General features: G+C 36.8%; 1 protein-coding gene across 3 annotated transcripts; it reads right to left on the reverse strand.

Moving 5' to 3' along the window:
- Positions 1 to 1,145: 1,145 nt before the first annotated feature.
- Positions 1,146 to 17,458, reverse strand: ncapd3 (non-SMC condensin II complex, subunit D3). 3 transcript variants are annotated; one of them, XM_082164976.1, is made up of 35 exons: positions 17,327 to 17,458; positions 16,771 to 16,922; positions 16,473 to 16,635; positions 16,086 to 16,261; positions 15,744 to 15,908; positions 15,384 to 15,445; positions 14,630 to 14,717; positions 14,414 to 14,547; positions 14,186 to 14,258; positions 13,581 to 13,706; positions 13,209 to 13,461; positions 13,049 to 13,087; positions 12,854 to 12,961; positions 12,692 to 12,765; positions 11,822 to 11,956; positions 10,372 to 10,592; positions 10,067 to 10,258; positions 9,762 to 9,859; positions 8,790 to 8,899; positions 8,594 to 8,701; positions 7,054 to 7,162; positions 6,697 to 6,798; positions 6,366 to 6,604; positions 6,185 to 6,264; positions 5,949 to 6,086; positions 5,673 to 5,806; positions 4,321 to 4,517; positions 4,129 to 4,239; positions 3,135 to 3,305; positions 2,876 to 3,009; positions 2,639 to 2,706; positions 2,308 to 2,349; positions 2,150 to 2,212; positions 1,951 to 2,014; positions 1,146 to 1,402 (listed from the first exon to the last, which is right to left on the reverse strand). In XM_082164976.1, the coding sequence occupies exons 1-35, from the start codon at positions 17,376 to 17,378 to the stop codon at positions 1,327 to 1,329; spliced, it is 4,257 nt and encodes a 1,418-aa protein (XP_082021102.1). In that variant the 5' UTR covers positions 17,379 to 17,458; the 3' UTR covers positions 1,146 to 1,326. The 3 variants fall into 3 exon arrangements, with proteins under 3 accessions (XP_082021102.1, XP_082021103.1, XP_082021101.1); XM_082164977.1 differs by having other exon boundaries at positions 13,049 to 13,084; positions 15,744 to 15,911; XM_082164975.1 differs by having other exon boundaries at positions 15,744 to 15,911.
- Positions 17,459 to 17,568: the final 110 nt, after the last annotated feature.

Genomic DNA, 17,568 nt, shown 5'->3' on the forward strand with positions numbered 1-17,568 from the left:
TGGTTAACATGATCATGAGGTTTTGAACGTATTGAATGTAACTTCCAAAAATTATTCATTATTAATTTATTTTTCACACACACACACGTTTTTTTTTTTTTTCGTTTTTTACACTAACCATACCCCTACACTGACCCATCAAAGAAAACTTTCTGCATTTTTACATTTTCAAACAACATCACAATATGATTTATAAGCTGTTTTCCTCATGGGCACCAAAAAATGTCCCCACAAGTAAAAGGATTTCGGACATTGCCATCTTGGTGGGGATATTTTGTCCTCATAAATGTAGGGTTTACCATTCTCTTCAAAGAAAAATGTCAGATTTATATTTATCAAGCAGCCTGTTTATGTGCAGTATTGGCATAATTTTATGCTTTTCTTTGTGTATTTTTATGACTGATTATATTTTGTTCATAAACAGTATATATGCTGTGATCTTCAAAAGACAACAATGTGCATTTCATGTTTATTCTGACACCTTCAGCTATGCTAATGCTCAAAAATCTGTTTTTATAACAGTAAAAACTCCATGTAATTGTAGTTGCCTTTATTTTATGTCATGTTTATCAAAATAAAACTGATATAAAAAATATAGACCTCACTTTATTGGTATTTAAATAGCCTATATTAAACTTTATTCTTGTACACACAGGTGCTGTATTAAACACTAAAGTACTGAATGAAAGTATTTCGGTTGCTACATTTGAACATTGGAAACGTCTCATATGAATGTCTCGTCAAATACATTTAATCCACTTCATCTGCAATAAAGACAGCAAACACAGGTAATCCACTCTGTAGACACAGATGATAATATTCAAGGATTAAAAGCACACAAGAAAGTGGATTATACCTTAAAAAAAAAGTCACTTGCATGACAAAATGTTTTATTATATATATATATATAAGCCTCTCTCAAAGACTCTTTCTTTATGTTTACTTTACAGTTTTAGAAAAACATCATAAAGGAGAGACAGAACACTTGTGTACCAATGGGTGATAAATCTGCTCCATATAATAATCATTAGTTGCCACACTTTCTCTACTGATATGAACGGCAGGGATAGTAGATTGCAAATTTCAGACACATTCAGTACATTTCCATATAAAAACCAGGTTTGGAGGAAATCCACATGATACGATCCAAAGTATCAAAAGCATTTAATAACATTTCCTTTTTACAAACAAGACAAGTCGATGAAATGGTAAAAAAGGAGAGTAATCAAGAGAAAAGTGAAATAAAGAGGGCTTGTTATAAAGGTACAGTGAACTGAAAGGTAGAATCAATACATACTACATCATAATAAATGCACAGATAAACATTCACTGAAACCTTTTCTTGGATCTCAGTTTTTGTACAAGAGGAGATTCCACATTCCACTGCCTGGGCACTGGTTTTCTAAAGGGCGGAATAAAAAAGAAAAAAAGAAATCTTAACCAATATACCTTCATGCTTCATCTAATATTTTTAGTTCATTGTAAAACATTGTGAAGGGTCATTTCATTATGGTTGTTGTAGCGCTGTGCTGAAAATAATTTTCAAGGAAGTACCTTGTCTATTAATGGGTAAAGCTACAGTAACATCTTCAGCTAGACAGCTTGAGATCCTTTCTATCTAAACTGGTTATGTTCCTTAAGTCTAGTAGGGAATGTTTTATGAGCAGTAGGATGACCATTTTCATCCACATGCAGTGCCGAAGCACAACCAAAAAAAATTTATTCTGCAAAATGCATGCAGTTCTGTTTTTTAACAGTGTACCTTTAACTGAAATGTTAATGAACGATGTCTAAAACTTTGTATTACCATCACTTCTCGTTTATATTGCCTCTTTAAGATGAAGTGCTTGTTGTATCCCTCATTAAGTAACTTTATTTAAAAGTGTCTGTTTAATGAATAAATGTAAATTCAGCTTAGCTCTCAATGCATAATGAAATGTATAAGCTTACTGTTGCTCTGGTGACATCAGATGTAGAACACCCTCTTCTTCCTCCGCATCTTTGCTACCTGTAACTAAGTACACATTTGACCATTTTCGCAAATTTCCAAGTACTTGTTGAATGGTTTAAAACATTTGAACACCATAGTATTGTAAATGAGATTTCTGACCATAAGACTAAATGTGAATGACCATTCGCAAAAACATACCTCTTCTAGATTCATTGCAGATGGCACTGACTTGCTCTCCAAATGTCACTTCATTGATGCTCGCTTAAAAAGAATCAGAAAAGAGCTCAATTAAATAGCGGTTTCCCTAAAGATGGACTTTTGTAATTATGGGAGACGTCCAAATGAATTAATCTTACCCTGTGGAGTACTAATGGCTCTCCCAACTTGTTTTCCTCGTCCTGTCAGGAGAGGGAGGGAGAGAGAGAGAGAGATTAAAAATTCTTTTCAACCGATAATATAGATGTTCTTTATAATATAATTATAATAAAATATATGATCTAAAATACCCTTGAAGTTGTGTGATTAATTATTGTACTGCAGATATATATATAAAATAAATAAAAAAAAGAATATAAATTAAGATTTTTATTTTATTTTATTTTTTCAGAAATGACTGATCTGTGTTGTTCTGTATGAGCAATATTATTGTTGGGTTGCTGACAAAAGAAAATGCTGATTTTGGTTTACCTGTTGAAAACGCTGTACGGGAAGAATGGCCCCTGACTGGAGTTACCATGCCTGCATTTGTGCGGCACCTGAGAGAACGAATAATTGTAAAAGTGATGTGAATATTCATACATAACACTTTTGCCTTATTTTTATAGATAAAGTGTGCTGCTGCTGATATTATTATATTGATATTGGTGATATCTAACTAAAAAAGTGACAGGTTATCTGTTGTACTTGGATGTGGCTCAGTTTTACCTCAGAGCATCAGCAGATTTTGGGGTTCGTGCGGGTCCTTTATTAGCATGAGGATGTAGAGGGGTGGCAAAACCTCCCCTCGGTGTCTGCCTCCCAACATTTGCTGCCTGGGCAGGAGAAGCCATGGCATTACCCTAAAGAAGAATGGGCAAGGGAGGGAAACAGAGGAAAGAAAGAGAGAAGAAGGTCAAAAACTGGCAGTAAAGGCTTTGTTGGCAAATTTCTGCTGCTTTCCGATGCATGCGTATATTTGACTAACGTTTTGTCGGGGTGACATTGTGAAGTTGGCCAATTGGTTTTCCATCTGTTGTTGTTCTTGTTGTTGTTTTTCCTTTTCAAACTGCTTCAGGTTATACTCCACCTCTGCAGCCAACTGCTCATCAGCAGCAAACAGCTCCTTCACTTCTGAACGATAGTCCTGCATGGTCACCTGCAATACACACATAAACAAAAGGCTTGTCTTGTGATGGGTGTAAATAACTTGACATTAACTCAAATTACACCAATGATCAATTGCCTCATCTTCTCTCTTGATTTTTAAATTGTGGTTTATTTTAAATGTATGAATAAATTAATATGATTTAATGTCATAAAATATTACTTAATGACACATTCGCATTTTTTGTGTGCTTTCAATCTGTCAGTTAATTAAAACATTGCTACATAACATAAGTACTAAAACTACCACAAGGATGTGTTTGATGAATCAGTGTAAACTAAAGGACCCTTTTCACAGAATATATTGTGTTATATTAACTTAGCATTCCCACAATGTCTGAGGAAGGGGCAGCAAATTTGACATCTTTCTCTTTTCTAAACACCATAATCAATCTCTCTATATTTCTTCCCTCTTTTGTAAAGTCACAGAAACCCTATCATGGACTATAGTTTACTATTTGAGCAAATTATAACAAAACATTATATTTGTTGTATTCTCTTGTTCATCACCATGGAAGTTTACCCAACTACGATGACTTCTGCTTCTGAGAACATGAAAACGTGAAAAGGATCCATTACGGCACTACAGTTTATTTTTTATTTTTTTATCATTCTGACTGAACTTAAGAATGAAAAAAAATTAGATGAGAATGAAATTCATTAAGAATGAAAAACCATTAGATGAGATGCAATGGCCCAAGACATTTGTTTGATGTGTTTGATATGTAGACAAAAAATTTAAATCTAATTTATTTAAAGAAGTAGGGAGGGGTGGGGGGGCACATCCCTTATCTAATCATGTCTGTATGCATCACCTGTAGGTACGCCATAAGGTGTTTCAGGACAGGTGAGTGTTGCTCTTCCAGCATTTTCTTCAGACTGATGATGATAGGAATAACATTCTCCACAAAGATTCTCTTTTGGACCTGCACATAAGACAGATGGCAAGTTTAACAAAGATCTGATGATGACCACCCCCAGTTTTTACACTCAGGATGTTCTCTCACCTGTGACACCAACTTTTTCTGGGCCACCTGTAAGACAGCTTTAGCCATGGCCATCTCATCCTCCTGAGGTTCCTCTCCTGATGCTGGGCCGCTCATGGCTGACAGTTTCAACTCCTTCAGGGAGAGGATGTCAAATGTATCTGCAAGCAACTCTGAACCCTGAGAGTCCAGAGGCAGCTCAGAGTCCACAAAACTGGCTGGAGAAGAGAGGCATCTGTAAGGGTCACATCTATGTAATAAACCAGTGTTTCTCTGAACTTCTGTTGAGTCCCTAACCATTTGCTTTCAACCTGTAAATTGGATTTACAGCTACATAAGTCATGGATAAATATTCCTGATACTGAAAAAAACACCATAGTTAAAGGGTTAAACATTGATAAACAACATTGTAACAAAATTGTGATCGGGTGGGGCTGTTGCTCTATTTAGGGTTCATAAAGAGTTTCAATGTTTGAAATGTCCTTGAATTTTGAAGATCCTCTTTGAAAATAAATGCTTGGTATTTTTCCTTAGAACTTTCAGTTAGATTAATAAATATTTTTCTTTTTTTTAAAGATCGAGTCTGTGTCAGTAATCGCATACTCTCATGAGTAGGTACTCATTACAAGTAGGTAATTACTCCACGGCCGCTAAAAAATGATGCTCTATATAGTATAAATGTGTGTAGTATGAATGTCTACTGGACATACTACATTCGCCATGTTGTCATTATCATGTGACCTACCAGCGTGAGTTACATTGCTTTACTGCCATTTATAAATCCTCTCCTGTGGCCTCATGGGATAGTAAAGTGTTCATCGTATGCACACTTCAGAATCTTGCCGGAAGTAGTAGGTCATACGGTACTTTTTGCCTACTCTTTTATGAGTACTTTCTCTTTTATGAGAAGTATCGGACATACTTTTGTCACATACTGTTTTTCGCCTACCATTTAGTAGGGACGTATGCGTATTCAAATGCAGCCCGAGTCATGGGTCCCCTGTGTTCTGTTCTTTTAATATCTGGAATGGTATCGCAGCAGAAAAGGTGTTTTTGTTGCACTGAACAGATGTGAATTTGTACTTCCTTCAGCCTGAATCATTCAGATTAAATTTTTTGTTTCATATAAATTTTTGCTCTTGGTGTAAAAGGACCATTCGTCTGCGATTCATTTCACTATATCGCATAGCCTCTGGTGTAAAAAGGTATTTTTCTCCAGCCAGTTTTGTCAACTCACTGTTTCAGTCACTGTATTTTGTCCTGCTTGGAAGCCCATTGAATGTGCTGGAAAAGTGCTTAAATTTCACAAAATCTGTACAAACCCTGCACACTGCAAACACCACAGAAAGCAATCCATCACAAACAGCTCTCACCAAGAATGTCCTGGCAGATTTTGGAGGTGATATTGAAGCGTTGCTCATCTGTAAAGTTTTTCAATAGGAACCTGTAGATCCTGAAGCGTTTGCCTTGATTCTGGGGTCCTCTCAGAGAAAACCTGCTTTTCTCACTGACAGAAAAAAAAAACAAACACATTTTCAGAACTCCTAGCATTCCACATTAGTCAATTCCTCCCATAAAGGGAAAGGAAATGAAACATTGTTTCTGAACCACTGAAAAAACTCTAACATACGATGGATTTCAGAATGTACCTCTCAGTTTGAGGAAATTTATTATATTTCTTATGTTTCTCATAAGAGTTGAAGTAGAAAATGCACTCAGTGAAATGCTGGGAAAACATGAGGGGACTCTTCTTAAGCAGGAGGTCAACCAGGCAGTACTCACAGAGACTAAACAAACGAAAAACAACAACAACAACAACATTATATTAAATGGCAAAAGAAACTGCACTGTAATAAGCTTTTCTTTGTGAAGCCATATTTCTTACTCTGCAATGGCAGGATTTTGGTCCACAAGAGCAATAGCAAAGCGGAAAAACAGCGCACCTTTCCATTTCACATATTCCTCCTATTGAAGAGCAAAACATCACAATACAGGACATTTAAAGAATCTGACACAGCCAGATAAATAAAAATTAAAAAAATGCTTGGAGGGTCTTGCATGAGTACCTGCAGTAAGTTGGTGAGCATAATGAGGGTCTGTTCTCGGACGATGGGCTCTTTGTCTCTCAGACATGCTGAGATGTTTGGGATATATCGGCTCACTGTGTTGGTGTAACGCACGCAAAGGTCGCACATCACCACCACCACGTTACTGCGCACGGCCAGCTCTGTGCCCACTTCCAGCTCCCGCGCAAACACAGGGAGATACTTCAACATTAGTTCCTCGTGCTGCAAACAAAGCTTACCTATGACACAGAGAGAACAATTGTATCACATTGAGCCAGCTGGGTAATGTGCATCTCAAAAAAAAAAGAAACGGTTTGTAAATGTTTATCACCTAATGTGATAACAGCATGAGCTCGGACCACTGTTGGCATGGAATTGGGTTTGAACTGAGACAGAGGCTGACTAGCAGGCAGTTCATGTCCTTCAGCAGGAACTGAAAGAAAACACAGAACAAAAAACAAAACATGCAGTTGATGAGACAGATGTTTTTAAAGCATTATTCTAAGACCTTGATATTGACACCAGCTGTAAATTGCATCTTAATCTGTGCTTACAGCTACAGCAGATTTATGAAAAGCTCTTGGATGTGAATTACTGAAATGACACATGCACATGATGAGAATCCTGGGATAGATGTGCATCCATACCAAGCAACAACAGCAACAAAAAATAAAATTCATGGGCTCACCTAGCTGCTCTGAAGGAGTTAGAACAGACTGAACCAGAAGGAAAATTCTCTTCCCCACTTTAGAAGGACAGTGGAGAGAAGTGGCACCAAGCGTATTAAGATGTTTCACCTGAGATACACAGGATACATTGAAGGGAATATAACATTGCCATTTTAAAATGCAAAATGTAAATTAAACTATCACTTTATTTAACGCTTTTAACAAGTTGTGGTCTCTGAGATTCGTTTTTGAGTTTAATGCAAAGGTACGTTCATTTTTAAAGGTTTATGATCATTTAAGTCTAATTTGCTATTTCAAGAGCAATAGTTTTGTGATTTCTTTAATAATGTAATGCAGGTTTATAAAGTGGCTGTGACAGAGTGAAGGATTGAGTGGTTAAAAACTATGTTAGATAATGCATTAACACTATAAAGCTACTGGGCCTGTTTACTGGTCACTTTTACTGATCAGAAAGCCATCCGATTTGTGAAAACTGTTCCATTTACACTCAGCCACATAAAGGTGTCTCTGCAAAACAAATATAAATCCGATCTTCAATTCCCGCACCATATGCAAATTTAACATCAACAAGAGCTGCATACTATTTATCATCAGCTAATTTCTCATCAAGACATCAATAGGAGAGAGAGCGGCATCAGCTTATTTTTCTGTTTATTCTGAGATTATTTAGCTTCACTATTTTGAATTATTGTATGTTCACGATGCGACTCTGAACTTTCAGCTTCGTTTTGGAATCAGAATGCTTGCAAAAACAAGGAATATTTCTTAAAAATATATAAAAGAATAAAGAAAGACACAAACATATTTACAGTATTATGAGAAATATGAATGAATATCAACTAAGTTTACAAAGATATTGCACTAAGCAGTGGAGTATTGCACTTACAGGCTTATGCCTTGGGAGGCATTTAACCGTTTAAGAGGGAAATGGCCTGTGGGAAGAAGCTGTTCCTGTGTCTAGACGTTCTATTGCCCAGTGACCTGAAACATCTAGGGCACAGGAACAGCTTCTTCCCAGAAAGCCATTTCCCTCTTAAACAGTTCAGTGCGGCATTTTGAGGATCTGCTTGCTGAAGAAATACTCAGCTGCTCATCTGAGGTGGGCCATATCTGTGGCATTGCGTGTTGCAGTTGCACTGTCATATCTGGCTGCCGATAGCCTAACACACTCTCACACGAGTAAAATTTACATATGTGGCTTCAACAACCAGATGCATTTCGGTTGTCCAGTTTCGTTTGGAACGAGTCTCAAACCACCTCCTGAAACCATCAGTCTCAAAAGCGTTTCGGAGGACATTTACAGTACACCTTGTCTTTTCCGATCAGAGAAAACGCATGAAGTGACCAGGTGTAAACAGACACTATATTGTTGCTTTCTGATTTAAAAAGCACAACAGCAAGAAAAACAAAACAAAACAGCCGTTTAACTAGAAGGATCAGAGAGGGTGAACAATTGATTGTTTTTGCAGCAAAAACTTTAATAATGTTATAAGTAGGCCTCAAAGAAAAAAGTGTGATTAATAAAGGCTCTGTCTGTACCAGAAGGTCTTCATTGATGTTCATAGCTCCTTTCTCTTGTAGAATGACACCAGAAAGATAACTCTCACAAACAGAGACCAGCTCTCCACAGAAACGATCCAGGAACCTCTGAAACACACACACACACAGAAAGTATTAAAGTATAAATAAAATACATCTAATAAGGGTTTCTTGGCAATAGTGTGTATGATCTTACCAATGTGTCCTGAGTGTTGTCTGATCTGCCAAACCTGACCAGAGTATCCACACAGGAGTTGATCACCTCCAAAGGCAGACTGAAAGTCTTTAACCAGCCCATCAGATCATCTTCACAGGTAAAACATGCACACATTTGTAATGTATTTGAGTTAAAATTCCATTACTAACAAAGCAGTGTTTTGAATGTGTAACTTTAACTGAATTACCAGTGTTACATAAACATCCAGTAGGTAATTAGACTGTCTACCCTACACTACCATTCAAAAGTTTGGGCTCAGTGAGATTTTTTCTTTTTTAAAGTAATATATTCATTTATTTTATTTTTCAGCAAGGATACATGAAACTGACAGTAAAGATATTTATAATGTTACCAAACAAATGTCTATTTCACACTGATAATACAAAATGTTTCTTGAGCACCAAATCAGTATTTTAGAATGATTTCTATTTTAGAATGATCATGTGACACTGAAGACTGGAGTAATGGCTGCTAAAAATTCAGCTTTGCCAACAGGAATAAATGTAAAATTTAAAAATATGCTTGAAAAAGAAAATAGTTATTCTAGTTTAAATTGTAATAGTATTTTCCCCAAAAAATTCAGAATTTCTGAGCATAAGACACTTTTTTCAAAGACTTTTAAAAAAAACTTAAGGACAAATGAAACAATAGTGGTTCTAAGTTCATCTGAATCCAACCTGACTTAAAAAGTCTTGAACTCACAAGTAATTGGTCTTACACACTCACTGAACCACAAGTCAGATTCAGGTTAAAAGGAACTGGCTCACAATACCTACTTGTTTGCTCCTTAAAGATGTAATAAACTAATGCAACCTCACCAGATCAAGTAAGACGAAACCACACCACCTGTCACCAATGGCGACTATTTTTAATTATAATCACAATTAATCATTTTTGTGTCGTATTTACAATAATTTCAGTCCCATTTCAGTCCTGACACACAACACTTACCAACTATTCTGGCCTTGGTGTCATCATTGATATTAGAGGCAATGTCACCCATAACGCTCAAGATATGACAGGTCATTGTAACTGAAACAACTGGTGACCTGATAATTAAAACAAACACATCATTAAAAAATATATTTTAGAACAAAATCACATGCAAAGCAAGCAGACACCATTTACACTATTACAATAAATTATTCACTAAAAAACGACATACTCTTTGACCTCTTTCCTTTATAACTGTCTGCACATTTACCATATGATTTGATGACACAACAAATTCCACTTCCTCCGCTCTGTTTTCTGACCTGATAGTATTCTCCCAGGTATCCAGAATGGTGCTGTAGTTCAGTTTAGGAGAGCAACTGGCAATTTTAGCTAACAGCAGCCAGGCAGCAGCGGCCCTCTCTCCCTCTGTGTGAGACAGCAAACTGTTCACAAAGGCAGGAGTGAACTTCTGCTGTGGAGCCCACACGCTGAAAGCCTTGCTGAAATACCGGCTACAGAAGAGAAGGATGTGGAGGAGGACAGAAATAAAACAATGAAAGCAAAGAAAGGGGGAGACATGTCACACACTGGTAGTCACAGATGATTAGGACAACGTGTAACTAACCTGAGGTCTTGACACTTCTCACACATCAGTCCCAGTAAATCCCAGGCCAGCCTCTGAGAGGTGTCGCCATCCCGATATTTGCCTTGATTCTTAATATGAGTGATGATGACATGGTCCAGACACTCTAGAGCTTTCTCCTGCACAGAGCTCTCAGAGTCCATGACAGCCGGTAACACTCCTCTCAGCCAGGCCTCCTGTACCTCTCTATTTTCAGGCAGAGCCTGGACACATCATAATTGAAAAAAAGAAGGTTATAGGAAAACGATATACAAAATAAACTAGCACTTGTCTTGAGGTTAAAGGCCCGTTTGCACCAAGGACGATAGCTAGAATAATTACGATAAAGATATAGTTTTAAAAATAATTCTAAATGTAAAAAAATAGCAGAGTCCCTTTAAGACAAGTCATTTCACTCTGCAGCCATCTTTGAAACTCAAATTTTTTTGGGGGGGATTTCCGCTGAACTGGTTTAAAAAAAAAAAAATCACGCTGCTCCTGCAAAGTACTGCTCCTGCAAGTACTGCTCCTTTCTCTTTGAATGAGGAAACATAAAATTCTCCAAAGCTGTTTACCAAGCTTACGATTCAATTTCATATTTGAAATAAATCATGAAATGGTTTCTTATGATAAAATAGCATTACAAAAGATTTATGTGCAGTCAAAAGCATGCTTCTCAGAAAATGTACTGTTTCTATAGCAACCGGAGCTTCTTACAGCAGCTCCAGTGACGAGATGACTTTATCAATCAACGATTGGCTCTTTTATTTAGAAAGCGGGAATTATTCTGCCATATTGTGCATTGTAGTTTCTCCCATTTAGTAATATGAGAGCACCGTCTTTGTATATCTGAAGTCTTTGATTAAGATAATGGTTGGAATCACTTTCACAATGATTTTTTACATTGACACGACGATAAAAACATTAACAGCCAATCAGAATCCTTAAACATTTAAAGTGGCAGTAGACAACCTGCAGGACTGTGCGTTGGTGTGGACGCTAATATAGTTATAATTATCGTTCTTGTTATTAACGGGCCTTAAGAGATATGGCAACCCCTCATTGGCCAGGCCATCACCATTTCCATGGGTGAAAAAAAAAAAAAATTCATGATTTTGTTTATTTATTCGTCATGTTATTATTTTGGGGGTAAAATTGTGCATTTATGAGTAAACAAATATGATTAATATCTTATTTGTCAGAGAAAGCTACCATACCAGCTGAAGATAAGTCGTGAGGAAAAACAGGATAAATGTCAAGTTCTTAAAAACACAAGGATTAGAATTTAAACATGACCTCAGTTGTAAACATTAAAATGGAGAGGCACAGGTAAAAGTTTGACTCTTTTGACTAGCTAATCATTTGATTGGTCATAACAGATACTAGACAGTATGAATCCATCTGTTAGATGCAGCAATAATGTTGTAATGTGAGGTTGGAAGGGGGTGCTCACAGCGAGGAGGTCCATAAGGCACTGCATGGCTTTCTTCTTCACTGAGACAGCAGGATCCCTGCAGCGCTCTGACAGTATACTCAGATTCTCCGCACTGCATGAGACCACACCATGCTTCAGCAGACTCATGACGGTCTACACAAACACATGAAAGACACACGATCAGATACATCTGCTTGCTTTAAACAGTTTTGACAATGAAACTAATGGCCTTGCATACTCTACCATTAAAAAGTAAGATTCTTTAATGCTTTCTGTTAAAGAAGTCATATGCTTTTTTTGATCAAAATCAGTAATACTGTGAAATATTATTACAATTTACAGTAACAGTTTTCTACCGTAATTGATTCCTAATTTATTCCTGTAATAGCCATACTGAATTTTCAACAGCTTATTTGGAGCTCAATAAACAGTTCTGGAAAGTTTATGGAAAAAGTGAGGCTTTTTTTGTTTAGGATCCTTTGAGTTTGATGAATAGAAAGTTCTAAAGAACAGTATTAATTGAAATAGAATTTAACCACGCACATGTCTTTACTGTCACTTAAATCAACAATGCATCCTTGCTGAATAAAAGTATACATTTCTTTGAAAAAGAGAAATATTACTAGTTGGACGACTAATCGCACATCGTGACCCAACCCTACTGTGAGCTACACCAGTATCTGAAGGTCAAAGATCTGGCAATCACAAATAGTAATTTATTGGGTAATTCAGCAAAAACTGCCTATTTTATAGACCATAGTGGAAAGTGGTCACATACAGTAAAAAATAAATAAGAACCGTTTTGGTGCAATAAACATTGACTTTAATAATATAAGTATAATATATGGAAAATGTGAAATGTTACAAAGTGTACAATGTATTTCATACCTCCAGTGCACTTTTTCTAGCATTGGTTTTTGGATCACTGACATGCTTTTTAAACAGAGCCATAGTTTCCTCATCTAAAAGTAAATAAAAAAAATTAATAAAGAAACAGTGATGTAAAAAAAATTTATTTAAAATGACAAGGCCTATTTGAGTTAAACTTACTCTGAAAAGAAGTATTCATACCGCTCCTGTTGGTCGTAGTGATGCTCTTGTGTTTTGTAAGCTCAATGGTTCTGAAGGTCAGGGCAGTTTTCTGACCTTTCAGAGTTTCTGAAAAACATAACACACACTGAACCATCATTGACTATAAAAATCCATCTACCTAATTTCATTTTAAGTACCAAAATACAATCTTACGATCAGATTGGGCTGAATCCAGCATAGTCTGAGCACCTGCTGAAAAAAGAATGCGCTTAATCAGTATTCAAATGTATATTACAAATAAATAATAGAATTCCCTCATATACAAACATTTTTACACTGAGATGTAGTTATTATACTGTTGTAATATACATACTATTGGAGAACAGCTCATGCACACATTTTGTGGCATTCTGGGAACCCAGCTCCAGACACTGTGCCAGGCAGTGCAATGCGTGACCTCTGACCGTGGGAGAGATGTCATTACGATGATTGTAAATTATATTGTGGACCAGGAACCTGTGAGACAGGAACACAGCCAGCTCAGGGTCCACTGTGTCGTCCACGTCCCTCTCGCTCTGCTGCAGAAGGACCATGGTAACATCAAGCGCAAACATTCTAAATGCCACCTGTAGAGAAGGTTTTTTTCAGGAATCAGGAAAAGACCAGTGCATTGACAAATATCAAATAATCTGTGCAAATGTCAAGTTGTGCTCAAATAAGGGGCCGTTATAGTCACACTGTTCACCTTGTTATTTTGGGAGTAGTTATAGAGCCACTTAACGATGGCTGCGTAGTCCTGGCACGGCATCTTAGCCATCAGCTTCCCAACTGCCTGTGCTCCACTGGATCGATATTCAGACTTCTCCACCATCTGACACACAGAGTTACAGGGAATTACATGGAATCTTTTTTTTTTTTATGGCGACACCTCACAGGTTAGTTCACCCAAACCTGAAAGCTGCTGTTGTTGTTCTTAGAATTGATTTGAGAGCTGCATAATGACTTGCATGAATGATTTGATAGTGAATAATGATGTCTGTATGTGTATATAGCTTTGGAAAATTTGGAACATAAGACAGGTTGTATGAACTACTTTTATGGTTCTTTAATAGTGCTTTTTGTCTGTTTTGAAACTTAACAGCTGTGGTCACTATAATATGTCATATATGCAACTGTATGTAGATTTTTATGAAAATCTAATTGTGTGTTAATTAGATGAATTTTGTGTAAAATAATAACTATATAATAAATATATCAGGAACGACATGAGGGTTGAGTGTCAATAAAGACAAAACTGAAATTATTAAAATGAAATTATTTATGAAAATGTTCCTTTAAAATAAAATATACCTGATGGCAGATGTGTTGCACAATGATCCGTAAAAGTGGCAATGTGGCCTCCCTCTGCTGATCAACAATATGACTAGAACACATAAAACAGATAGAATCAACTCATAGTATCAATGCTGAAGAAATATTGGGGGACAAAGTAAATCCAACATAATATATTTAGAGATTGTATGTCATTTAAAAAAAAGAAACTCTTTTCCTATATGAAATGGAACTGGAGTCACTAACCTAATGAAAAGGATGGCCTGGTCTCTGGCACCACAGACAGCCTGAGATGGAGCAAGAAGACATGGCTTGGATCTCTCCTGTGCTTTCATCATTAGAATCACATACAGTAGCTTGCGGAACACTCGGCGACGGCACTGTATAATACAACACACAATGATCAAGCAATGTAATCATGCAACCAAAATAAAGTGGTCTTCTTGAAGTAACCCCACACACCTCATCTCCTTCACCATGAATGGTTGAGCAGAGTAGCCCCAGTCCATGATAGGACAGCTCAGGCAGACTCTCTAATTGGTCGACATTCCTGTAAACACACACACACACACACACACACACACACACACACACACACACACACACACACACACACACACACACACACACACACACACACACACACACACACACACACACACACACACACACACACACACACACACACACACACACACACACACACACACACACAAGGCTGCAAAGCTTGATATAAAGTCAGATGTATGTGTAAAAGACTCTTTAAGAAGAAATGCATCAGTTTTGATATTTTTAACTAAAACAAAATTTTAAAAACTATAAATTTTTTTTGTGTTTGATTTAGTCTGGTCGTTAGAAATTGGGTGTGCAAATCTGTGGAAAATTGGGAGTGTAGAGGGGAGACAACAAGCAATAAAACACAGACCTGCAACACACTCATTACTCAAACAAACATGAGCGGAGAAAAACTAAAAACATAAAACAAATCTAAATTGAAGTCAATTTTAAACATTAGATGAGATGACAAACTTAAATTTGAGGAGAAAAAAACTAAAAAACAATTGTAAATCTTGCCTTGGGAACAAACTGAAATTGAAATATTAAAAAATGAATAAAAATGATAGACAAATTTTTTTAATTAAAATTAAAACTAGTATATAAATAATACTAAAACATGCTGTAATGCATTTCCTCATCTTTCTAATTTTGCATTTACCTTTCCTGAGAGAATGACAGATCTCCAATAACTGGTTCAAAGTTGGTAAGTTCAGTGAAAAGCTGAAAATGAAAATAAATGTAAGAAATCTCAGCATTCTGTTAAGTATAACTGCAAAATGCACATGTTGGTTTCAATATCAACATGTGAAAGTGTTCTAACCATACTCAGATCTATACATTAACGCTGCTTTTCTGCTGAGACAAATATGCTCTGAGAACGTTATCTACACTTCAAAGGGGTCAACCTTCTTTTAAATGGAGTAGAAGAAACAAAACAAAAAAAGACCAATCCCTAACTACCACAAGAAGCACACAAAGGCTGGGTGAGGCTGGCACACATCTCACATCATTTACACACCTGAACACAACTGTCAGCACTCTGAGGTTTGTCTCGAAGCGAAATTCTCTCTAGGAGTCTCAGAAGTGTGCGAACCAGTGATACAATGCTCTCCCTTAGTTTCAGCAAATCCTGTGCAGAAAAGTACATCCCCTCTTCATCATCTTCATCATCATCAATCTCCATCTGCTGGGAAACAAAACACAAAAATATGCAATACATGACATCACTGTCAACACTATCATTGACAGATAGATTGAATCTAGTCTTTTGGGAACGTGTCAGAGTAGGAAAATGCACTTTTAAAGATGAGTGTAAATGTCACATGCAAACAAACAATAAAATAAAATATATATACAATACCTTTTCTGACGCTTTCTTTGGGGGTTTGGATCGTTTTCCAGGTTTGGGGTCACCTTGAGAGCATTTCAGAGAATCTTTCTTGCGTTTCTTGCCAGAGTCTTGAGGCCAGCATTTTAGGGGCATGTTCAGACAGGTATCAAAAAGGATCTGATGGTACACTTTATTCGCAACACTACCTGAAGATGGACACACAAAAAAAGATTAAATAAACTAATGAGACATTCTGACAGTGTTATGTTAAAATAGAAGGATCTGGAATCACATTTGCTTTTATGTAGGGATTTTGGTTGTGGATGACAGGTCCTTGACATCACTAACAAACTTAAAATCAGTTGTTGTTTTTTTGCTCTAGGGCTAGGCTATATTAATAATCTGTTGCAATCTGACCTGGTATTTTCAGCAGCAACAAGTATAGAGACGCTGCCTGTAGACCACACAGTCTCTGTTCAAGACTGGGATTTTTGGCTTTAGCACTAAGGATGAAGTAGGACAGGACAGCCACCAAAGTTTTTGCGGAGACACCATTCTCACCAAACACCACCCAGACACTCTACAGGAAAAAAATACATGATCAAGAAATCATAAGTAGATAATATTGCAGTGAATAACAAAACTGATCTACTATGTTTGTGTAAGCCCTTGGTGAGGTGAAACAGAAAGAAATCACAAAATCATCAAGTTATACCTGTGTATTGTCATCATCCCCATTGGAGAAAGTCAGAAGTTGCATGTAGACTGTTTTGAAAACATCAGGCTCTTCCTTTATCTCCTCCTCAATAACAGGGTCAAGAGGGTCTATGTCGGTGAACTCGAAATCCCACACTGCATCCACCCAGTCTGAAACATTTCAACAAGTCAATACTATATGTAAGTTACACTGTGGCTAATGATGCACAAACATTATGCAGGCAGTTCATTAAGTTTTAAAATAGACTATGAGCATGCGATTTACACTATGACTAGGCTATATAATATTACTATGGCAATTTGAACGGATAGTTAAACGTTAGATAGAAAAGACAGTGAGTTTGGATATAGCAGAACAAAATGTTTCGCTAAAAAACACCTAAAATCTCGCATATTACAAACTATGACCCGAAACCAAAACAAACCCCCGGGATGACAGTGTCAGTTGCAGCTCAACATATTTTGAGGTTTAATAGAACAATACACACGATGAGTCTCAGAAATAATTTAGCAATTGTTCCCAATACATGCTCGTGATAAAAATGACACTATACCTGAAGACACGCTGTTTAATTTTAATAACTGCAGAGCACGTATCAACTCCATTTTTCGTTCAAAACAACGCGCCAACAACAGCCGCTGTAGTGGGACTTCGCGTCACATATCCCGGCATGCACGGCGGCATTCACGGACGATCTCATGAATATTAATTAGAAAATTACTTTTTTTCGTTTTAACTAAACCTAACCGTAATACCAGTATGATAACATGCATATATGGTACTAATATCCCCCAA

The sequence above is a fragment of the Leuciscus leuciscus genome (genome assembly GCF_965113295.1).
Source record: "Leuciscus leuciscus genome assembly, chromosome: 3".
In the NCBI taxonomy this organism is placed as follows: domain Eukaryota; kingdom Metazoa; phylum Chordata; class Actinopteri; order Cypriniformes; family Leuciscidae; genus Leuciscus; species Leuciscus leuciscus.